General features: G+C 42.5%; 1 protein-coding gene across 2 annotated transcripts in view; it reads right to left on the bottom strand.

Annotated features, from left to right (window-relative positions):
- Positions 1-2,232: 2,232 nt before the first annotated feature.
- The window catches only part of CCDC198 (coiled-coil domain containing 198), a 28,433-nt gene continuing 20,003 nt past the window's right edge, over positions 2,233-10,662 (bottom strand). For both annotated transcript variants that reach the window (XM_047080228.1, XM_047080229.1), the window contains exons 5-6: positions 10,441-10,600; positions 2,233-2,468 (exon numbers count right to left, since the gene is read on the bottom strand). In XM_047080228.1, coding sequence (XP_046936184.1) covers positions 2,233-2,468; positions 10,441-10,600 — 396 coding nt within the window. The remainder of the gene's footprint in view (positions 2,469-10,440; positions 10,601-10,662) is intronic.

The raw sequence follows: 10,662 nt of genomic DNA, 5'->3' as shown, positions 1-10,662 counted from the left end.
TCCTGGATCCCATCAGGTCCCTTCTGGTCAGCAACAGTCTCCTCCAAAAGGAAGTTCTGCTGGGTGACTCTGGCAAGTTACTTAACCTCTCTGTGCCTCCGTTTCCTCATCTATAAAATAGGGATGGTATTAATTCTGACCCACAAAGTTGTTGTGAGGACTCAATATATAAAGCATTTCCCCCAAGAGTATTCGACACACAATAAGCAGTCCGTGCACATTAGTAGTTACTACTATAATTTCAAATTCTTGACTTTATAATTAAATGAGGGGGAGTTCCACATGGAGTGGGCAAATAAACTCAAACAGAGAAAGCATTGCCCTGATAGAGTCCCGAAAAATATTTTGAACTTCGACATCCTCACTGGCATATGTGTCTAGCTCCAATAACCCAAGGCAGTGCTTAATTTATGCCCTCCATTTAAATGTATAAATTCCAGAAGCCTTTGAAACAAAAATTCCCTTCTTTTTACTGCATAATCAACCTCGTATTTCTAGGAGTCTTGGGAAATGATGGAAATGAGGATGAACAACTGCATAGCTGGAGAGAAACTAGTACCTTTCTAATTGCCTAGTTAACTCAACACAGAAATTAATGAATTCAACAAACATTTAATAATAAACCCTGTGCCAGATGTCCTGCTAGGAAGTGGGGATGCCACAGGGAGGAGACATGGTCCATGTCCTGATGTAGCTCTCAGTCGAGGGAGCTTCTGGAAGGGGTATTGTCCAGTCTCAAGTCACAGCCCAGAGCGATGAGGATATGCTTAATCCCCATTATCATCAACATCTGTTTGAAGCCTTCCAGATGCACCATAATGTGTGAGGACATTATGAAGAGGTTGGACTTGTCTCTCCTCTCAGAGATCTTACTTTTTCAAGAAGACTGGCTGGTCAAACAATTTATGTATTCTTTTGCAGGAAATATGCAAAAAGAAAAGTAGGGGGTGGGAGCAGAAATGCCCAGGGGTGACCTAATTGCCTTCTGTCCTTGCAAGAACACGAATGTTTGTCCCCTGACATGCAGACTTCTCAGCTTCTTAGTGACTGCTCTGAATGTACTGGGTGTCAAATTTGGGTGGTGTTTCCCTATTTTCTTTTTAGAAGTTTCCCAGTGAAGGCTTAAAAGCATGTTTTTATTTTGCTTTGTTTTAAAGTTTCACTAAATTCTTAGAAGCTTCTGGCTGGCTTAAAACTATTTTTAGATTATGCTAAAAGTGGAGCCTAATATTACACAAAAGAAGCTTTTAAAATTGCCTAAAAATTGAATTTTTGTTAATAGTAACTTTTGAGCTGAACATTTCTAAGATTCCTTTTAGTTTTAAAGAGTCCTAAGATGTACATCGTAATCTAAGAGATCTTCATTTACTTTTGAGCTTTTATTCGCAATGACCTTCTGCAATTGGCATTATTCCACCTCTTTCCTGTAGCCTCTCTGTTATAACAAGTTGCTAACTCGCAAGAATACTTCAGTGAGCTTACTCTCTAATGTAGCATTACTGTGACTTTGGTTTAAAAACTCATTTGTATCCATTTTACTTTCCCATCCGTTTGTTTTATAAGATCTAATTTGCTTTGTAAAAGTGTGGTGTGGTGGCGAGTCTCAAAGATGAACCCCACAGACCCCACTTCAGAATCCGTGCCCTCGTGTAGACCTCTCTTTTGCAGATGTGATCTGGGGTTGTGATTTGCTTTAACCAATAGGATGTGGTAAGAGTGATGGGGAGCCCATTCCATTCTGAGGCTTTAAGAGGCTGGGCAGGTCTGCTTCCTCCTCTTGGAACGTTTGCCGTGGGGAGTCCTGTGCTCATATAAAAGTAAATTCACTACCCTGATGGAGAGACCACTCAGAGCAACCACATAAAGAGGCTCTAAGACTACATGGGGTAGGGGTGGGGTCCCACTGCTTCACAGCCCTGGTTGAACATCCAGATGACTCCAGTCCAGCTGCCTTCTGACTTCAGCTACATCAAAGATCCCACAAGAGGCCAGCAGAAGAACCACCTAGCTGAGCCCAGCAAGACACAGAAAAGAGGGACAATCAAATGCCCTAAGTTTTGAGGCTGTTATGCAGCATAGTTAATGATACATGACAAATCTGTTGACCGTAAGACTCCAAATGAAGAGATAGTGATTGGTTTCCTCCAAATAATTCATATAACCAACCTGAAGAATTTTTACAGGAAAGCGAACTTACAATGCACACAATGTCTAGGTCAGTGAATAGCATTTTTATTCTCGATCAAAAAACTCGTCAAAAAGTGGGATTCTCTCTGTCCTGGTCCTGACCAGTGCTTGTGGTTTCTTCTCGCTTTTCCTTAACTCATCTGAGTCAGAACTAGAACTGTCCCAGAGAAGCTGTCCCCGGGCCTCTTGTTCACGGAGCCACATTTCCATTTTGCCAATTTTCCGGGGACGACAGTCATTCCTTGCTTGATGTTCCCCCAAATCTTCATTCTGTGAATTTCCTACAGAAAATTTAAAGTTTATTGAATTTTCCCCCTAACAATGATTTATTTGTTTATTAAGTGCCTAGATTTTTATGAACACATAATAATTTGCTTGATGTTCTTATAAATATATATATTTGGGAGAGCTTGGGTTAGTTGAGTGTCCAACTCTTGATTTCAGCTCAGGTCATGATTTCATGGTCATGAGCTTGAGCCCCACATCAGGCTCCGTGCTGGCCATGGAGCTTGCTTGGGATTCTCTTTCTCTCTCTCTTTCTCACCACCCCTTCTTGCCCCTTTCTCTGGCTCATGCGCTCTCTCTCAAAAAACTTTTTTTTAATCTTCTGAAAGTCACAAGAATAATATAATACCTTCTTATATGCCCCAACTCATTGATAACGTTTTGTCACAATATTGCTTTCATTTTATACACATGCATGAACATATGTACACATGTTTTCAGCTGAGCTATTTGAGAATTAGTTGCAATTACATCCCCCCAAATACATCACCACAAATCTCACAGCAAGGGCACTTTTCCTACATAGCTGCAATATAACTATTAGGAAATTACTTAGGAAATTTAACATTGATATATTATTGTTTTCTAATATATGGTCTACATTCTAATATTCATGGTTGTCCCAGTAATGGTCTTTATAATTGCTTCTTGTTTGTGTGTTTGTGTTTTATTTTTTTAGATCCAGGATCCAATCTAGGATTATGTATTGCATTTTATTTTCTTGTCTCTTTAATTCAAGACACTTCCCTTTTTGTTTCTTTTCCTTTTTCTCTGTCTCCTCCCTCCTTCTCTCCTCCTCCTCCTCCTCTCTCTCCCTCATTCTCAGTCTTGATCCTCCCCTTCCTCTTCCTCCATCCCCCCTTCATTGTCTTCTTCTTTTCCCCAACAGTGGCATTTTAAAGAATCCAGATCAAATGTTTTGTAGAATGGCCCTAAATTTGGGTTTATACATTTCCTTGTGATTAAATTAAGGTTACACGTTTTTGGCAAGAGTATTGCACAGGCAATGTTGCCTTGTGCTATTTATTGAACATCTACTATGTGCCAGGCACATGATATACACTTTCTGACCTTGACATCTACTCTCACCTCATATTAGAGTCACCTATGGAGTCTTTTAGAAACACAAATGCTTGGGCTGTGCCCCAGACCTATAGAACTAGGGAGCTCAAAGGGTCATGCATTTCATTTCACTTTCTGTACTTTTTAGAATATATTTAATTTATTTGGTATAGGATTTTATGTACATATGTACATAGATTTTTATTTAAGCTCTACCCTTTTAAAGTGCATTTCAGAACAACAGGGGCTTTATTCAAGGAAGGAGGCTTTTAAGTAAACCAAAGCAGTGGCCACTTCTGAGCTAGGAAAATCATCCTAGGTCAAAACCCAGAATGTCCCCTCCATCTAGTTGAACCAGCCATAACTTTTGGATTTCATCTTAAGGATAATTGTTTATCAAACCTCATGGCATATTTCATTTAAGCCCTTGATAACTGATGTTACAAACTGTTATATGAGAAAATCAAGCATCTCAGTGTGAGGATTTGTGCTTTGTGAGTCATTAGTTTCCTTTCTGCCTCAGTAAGGGACTACCCTGATCCCCCCTTGAATGTTATTATAATTATTGTTATTGCCTATACATATAGTAGTGACAGAAAACGACAGTTAAATTATGTCTTTGGCCCCAATCTCTCTCCTGAGCTACAACTGGATGCCTCGATTTTTATGTCTCCTGGCAACATGTCAGACTCACCTTCTCTTTCTCTTCCAAACTCACTTTTTCTCCCAGTTACCCTAATCCAGCAAATGGCCCCAGTTTTCCCCCATCGTCTGCCCAGTTCTTCAAGAGAAACCCAAGAATCCTCCTGGCCTTCTTGCTCTCTCCACACACGCACATCTGATTCACCACCAGGTTCTGCCCCTCGTATCTCCTGAATATCTCACATTCAGCTCCTTTTCTCCTGTTACCCTACTTTCCTGGTCCAATCACCATCTCTCACTTGCATTTCTGCTATGTCCTTATCACTTGTCTCCCCACATCCACTTGCACTCTCTTCCCATTCATCCTCCACAGGGTAGACAGAATGATGCTTGAAAATGTAAGCCTGCTTGTGTGGCTCCCCTGACCTTTCAATGCCTTCCTGTGGATCTTAAGCTCAAGTTCAAAGTCCCTATTTGACACAACTTGCAAGACCTTGGTGCTCTGGGCCCTGCCTATGCCTCAGATCCATCACCGATCACTACCTGAATCTCTCTTCCCAGTCGAGAGCTTTTGCGCGTGCTATAATCATGAACAGTTCTGAATGTTCCAGCACCTTGGTCCTCACACAGATATGGATTCCTGTCCCCTTTGTCCAGCTACTTCCTGTCTCAGCTCAAATATCAGTTCCTCATGGAAACCTTCTGACTTTCAGGTTGTGAGGTCTCCCGGATGTACTGTCATTGTTTGTTTGTTGTCTGGACTATTGCATAGGCACCAAAGCCAGGAAGCGGGTCTGTGAATAGATGAGTGAACAAGTAAGCCAATCAGAGAATGTTGGGTGGTGAGAAGTACTGGTAACTGGGACCTGGGGAAGATTTCGTTCATTGGGGCCAGGGGGTGTAATCATCTCTGCTCTGCAAATGAGCCAAGCACTGCTAGAGGCACCATTGAGACTGGGAACAGAGATTTTCTGCTGACTAGAGGCAGGAACTTTGGAACAGAAAGAGAATGTTTGTTAATGGTGGAATCTAATGCAATATTAATAATAGCTCAAGTCCCACACCACTCTTGATGTTATGATAATGCAGGCCTAAAGTAGAGTGTGAGGCCAAATTCACATGTTCAAGTTTATCCTTGAAAATCTCTTAAATCATTCATAAATTATTATATACATAGTTCTGTGTACATAGCATTAAAGTTTGAGAACTTCTGAGCTGGATTCTTTTTACTTGTTAGATTTTTATAAATCCCTGCTTGATTCTCCGGCGTTGCTGGACTTAACAAAAAAGAAAAGAAAAATACGATGTTTAAAAACCTAAATGGGTTTTGGTTGAGCAGAGCAGAGGAAAAAGTGTATCCAACTTCAAAATTAATTTGGGAAGAGAGGAAAGCAACAGAGGTCATTGGGGCGAAAAGGGAGTGATTTTTCCACAGTAAGAGGATTATATAAAGCATCAAAAATATTTGATGGTGGGGTACACAGGTGGCCCAGTCAGTTAAGCATACAACTTTGGCTCAGGTCATGGTCTCATGGTTTGCGAGTTCGAGCCCCGCATCAGGCTCTCTGCTGTCAGCTCAGAGCCCACTTCAGATCCCCTGTCTCCCTCTCTCTCTGTCCCTCTCCTGTTTTCACGTGCTCTCTCAAAAATAAATAAACCTTAAAAAAGTTTGATGGTTATGCATTTTATAATATATATATATATATATATATATGTCTTAGCAAAATGCATCACCATTATATCAAATCCATAATTTCACAGCTATTTCATTCACAGGCTAAATTTAAAAAACACACCGGGTGCCTTGTTGGCTCAGTTGGCTAAGCGTCCGACTTCAGCTTAGGTCATGACCTTGCGGTTCATGGGTTCGAGCCCTGCATCGCATTCTGTGCCGACAGCTCAGAGCCTGGAATCTGCTTCGGATTTCGTGTCTCCCACTCTCCCTGCCCCTCCCCTGCTCGCCCTCTGTCTCTCTCTCTCAAAAATAAATTAAAAAAAAATAATAAAACACCCACCCCCAGGATACTTTAAAGAAAAATACTAAGTAGATAATAGAGCAGATGGCCAGATAAGACCAGAATTGAGAAGGTGACAATAATATATTTAAGGTGATACTTCCCCTTAAGCATACAGTTATTTTCACTATGAGACATCAGTTCCATCTTTCTTCAGTTGTCTATATTCTCATGCATGTGTTTGGCACTTTACATTGCATATATGCTTTTACACATATTGGATTAATTTTGACATAAACCCTATGTGGTAGACAAGACCTTATTCCTATTTTACAGACATGAAAACTGAGGTGCAAAGAGGTTAAATAATTGCAGTTGAGCAATAATCTCTCTCTATATATATACAGAATAAAGCTATATAGCTATATAAATATAGCCAATATTTATTGAGAGCCTACTGGGTACTGCGTTCTAGAGACAAAAAGAAGCCCCTGTTCCCATGGAGTTTGCATTTAGAAACATATTTTTGGGGCCTCAAATAAAGAACTTTGATTTCAAGTTCACTGCCTTTTCTTTATTTTTTTTTAAAAAATGTTTATTTATTTTGAGAGAGAGAGCAGGGGAGGGGCAGAGAGAGAGGGAGAGACAGAATCCCAAGCAGGCTCTGTAGTGTCAGCAAACAGCCTGACATGGGGCTGGATCTCACAAACCATGAGATCATGACCTGAGCCTAAATCAAGAGTCTGATGTTTAACCGACTGAGTCACCCAGGCAGCCCTCAGGTTCACTGCTTTTTCTACCTACTATACTATATCATGGCTTCTGGAAAGGGCAGGAGCCACATAAACACGGTAAAAGTCATAAAATTGTGCACTCAGAAAGCAGTGTTCACTTTGTGTAAGTTATGAACAAGTGGGCCATCATATGAGTTATAAGTAATTTTTGTATAAGTTATATGTAATTATTATATAATTACGGTATATGTAATTCATTATGTAACTATATAATGTATTTAAAGTATGTAAATGTAAAATATACGTAAAATTTTATTTTTTTTAAGTTTATTTATTTAGAGAGAGAGAGAGAGAGAAAGCACAAGGGTCAGGGCAGAAAGAGAGGAGAGAGAAAGAATCTCAGTCAGGCTTCAGCACTGTCAGCACAGAGCCTGACACGGGGCTCGAACCCACAAACTGTGAGATCATGACCTGAGCCAAAACCAAGAGTTGGATGCTTAACCGACAGAGCCACTGAAGGACCCCTGTAAATTTTTATTTTAAACAGGCAGCAGAAAACAAAGACAGAACTTTATCCTATAAGAGACCTAAAACTCTCATCCCACCTTCCCAAAGAGGGAACACGAAGGGGCAAATACAGCATTAAATGAGAGGAGATGGGTACAGCAGGATCTTAATTACCTGAACTGGACTAGCATTCAGAAAGCTCCTGTAAATCTATGATCTTGACTTTGCTTCCCTTTTAAGAGAAAGCAGATGAAGTGCTTTCAGAAGACAGAGAAAGCAAAGATGCTCCCTGGGAATAAGTAAAAAGGAATCGCAGCTCACGCATGTGCCTAGGATGGCGGGGAAATCTGTAGGCTTTGCAGACGGGCAGCCTGCTCTTGAAAGATAAGGTTGAAAAGTGACACTCTTACATTTGTAGGCTTTGCCAAGCTTGTCCTGGACAGAGCTCCAAGTCCCTGGAGTCCCCATGAAGATATATGAGGGGCTGGGGGTGGGTGGAGTGAACTTTCTGGAGGGAGAAAGACCTGGCCTGGAATCCTGGCTCTGTCTAATGAGGCTGAATAGTAACTCCTTCTATACAGGCTGCGTGAGGATTGAGAGCAATAATCCATGGTGCACGTCGAGGACAGTGTCTGGTTCATGGTAAGCACTCAACAAACCTTAATTAGAACAAAATGAATCCGCTTTAAAAAGCAGCAGAGGGGCGCCTGGGTGGCGCAGTCGGTTAAGCGTCCGACTTCAGCCAGGTCACGATCTCGCGGTCCGTGAGTTCGAGCCCCGCGTCAGGCTCTGGGCTGATGGCTCGGAGCCTGGAGCCTGTTTCCGATTCTGTGTCTCCCTCTCTCTCTGCCCCTCCCCCGTTCATGCTCTGTCTCTCTCTGTCCCAGGGATGAATAAACGTTGAAAAAAAAAATTTTTTAAAAAAAAGCAGCAGAATGCAGAGAACCCCTCTTCTCCACAGTCCTTCCTGGACCCCTCCAGATCTGGGACATCTTCCAAAGATTTTACCAATGTTGGTTTTTCTTGGCTTGCCCTCAAGCCATGACTCTAAGTATCTAACTTTAGCTGAGACGCTTTTTTGGATTGTTTGGTCAATGTTTTTTAAATTGTCGCAGTTGTTTACCTATGTGCCTACATAGCATATTTCATTCTGGCACTGGGAGTATAGGTTAAATAGATTCCCCAAGTAGCTTTTCAATTATTTAGCCTTTTCTTATTTAATGAACTTATTGATTAAGCATCCTATTCCTTTGAGCAGGAGCAGTGTCTCTTTCAGCTGGCAACTTTGCATCTGAGAAGCTCAGGACCTCCAGAGACATGGCCAGCATTTCTGTAGATCTCTCAGTGGTCAGTCTTGCTATGTGGAAAATATTATATATTCAAAGGGTGGGTTTGCCCTGGGGGACTATGGACAGGCAAACTTAACGGGATTCTAATTGGTGGGACAACACAGCACAGAGACTACGAACACGGTTATCTGTTGGAAATCACTGAGCGGTCTGGCCTGGCTGGAAGCAAAGTTGGGCCCAAGAATGGCAGCAGAGAAAGCCAGAAAGGTAGGCAGCAAGTAGATCTTGAAGTCTTAGAGTGCCAGGGTGAAGGGTTAAGTCTTTGTCCTCAGGCTGACGGATTTTTTTTTCTTTGTCTTCAGGCTGATGGATTTTCACTGAGGATTTTTTTTTTTTTAAGCAAGAGAATGATATGGTCAGATGTGCATTTGATAAGATTACTTTGCTATTGGTGTGGCGCTTCTAAAATTTTATTGTGCATGAGAATCACCTTGGAATCTTGATAAAATGCACATCCTGATTCGGTAGGTCCAGAGTGGGGCCTGGGGCTCTGCATTTCTAATAAACTCCCGGGTGATGCAGATGTTGCTGGTCTGTGGCTAATACTTTGATTACCAAGTAAAGCAGCGGGTCTTAAACCTTAGGAGTATCAGAATCACCTAGGGTGGGGTTAAAAACCCAGACTGCTGGCCTCCGCCCCTACATTTTCTGATTCGGTCACTCTGGCTGGGGCCCAGCAACTCCCCGGGTGATGCCGGTGCTGGTTGCCTGAGGACCATACAGAGAAGCATCAGGGTAGCGGGGTGAATGGAAGAAGGGGAAGACTTGGGGGAGGAACACAGTCAGGAGGCTGGTGTGACACATGACCTAAGGGTGGCCTTGGGAATGTGAGAGAGGTAAGAGTTCGGTGCCAGGTGACATCGACAGGACTTTGTGACTGACCAGCTGCTGGGAGTGGGAGCTGAAGGGCTGGAAAGACCCCAGGTCTCTGGCTCGAGTGGCCCAGAGTGTGGAGGGAGGTCTCACCCACTGAGACAGCAGATGCCCCCGGAGCAAGCCTGGGGTGAGCAGTGATGGTGGCTTCAGTTTTAGACATTCTGAATGAGCCTGGGAGGGCTGCAGGGGGAAGAGTGGGGTGGGGGAGGGTGTCTGCATATGGCCACGTGGTCCATTCTCTTTAATCACAAGATGAGGCTCTTTTGCCTTTTCCCTCCCAAGGTTGGAGCAAGGATTGCAAGGATGCCTGTAAAGCACAGTTAGCCTCTAAAAAGAGACATCTTACTGCAGTGCTGAAGCTTCTGTCTTTTCCTCCCAGCCACCCAAAATCACGTGATCGTGTGATCACTACATTCTAGGAAGCACATATCAGCAGAAACCCAAGGCTACTTGCTATATATATACCCAGCCCCTCCCTGGAAGTTTATTTGATGAAGCTTTAAGAACACGGGAAAAAAGGGGCGCCTGGGTGGCTCAGTCGGTTAAGCGTCCGACTTCGGCTCAGGTCACGATCTCGCGATCCGTGAGTTCGAGCCCCGCGTCAGGCTCTGGGCTGATGGCTCAGAGCCTGGAGCCTGCTTCCGATTCTGTGTTTCCCTCTCTCTCTGCCCCTCCCCCGTTCATGCTCTGTCTCTCTCTGTCTCAAAAATAAATAAATGTTAAAAAAAAATAAAAAAAAAACACTGGAAAAAAGACTATACTTTCAGGGATCATTTCTATAGTTCGTAAAAACACTGGAAATATTTTATTTTGCTAAAAAAAAAAAAAAAAGTCATGACTCACCTGGACTTCTGTTCAAGGTTTCATCTGGCAAAAAGGTTGGAAGGTCCCTGTCATCATTTCTTGGGATGCTTTGAAGGATTTTCTTGGCTTTATGGTCCCTCGGTTTTTGCTTATTAATCCTTGCCTCCCTGTGAAGACTTTTTTTCAACTCTGCTTGGGCCTGAAAATGATCCACTGTAATCGATTAGTGTTCTCCCCCTGAGCTACTGTCACCAGAACAGG

This window comes from Lynx rufus, unplaced genomic scaffold, assembly GCF_022079265.1.
Source record: "Lynx rufus isolate CCGP_SWC_20201006 ecotype Redwood Valley unplaced genomic scaffold, mLynRuf1.p SCAF_17, whole genome shotgun sequence".
NCBI classification, from domain to species: Eukaryota; Metazoa; Chordata; class Mammalia; order Carnivora; family Felidae; genus Lynx; species Lynx rufus.
This window is presented reverse-complemented; position numbering and strand designations above follow the sequence as displayed.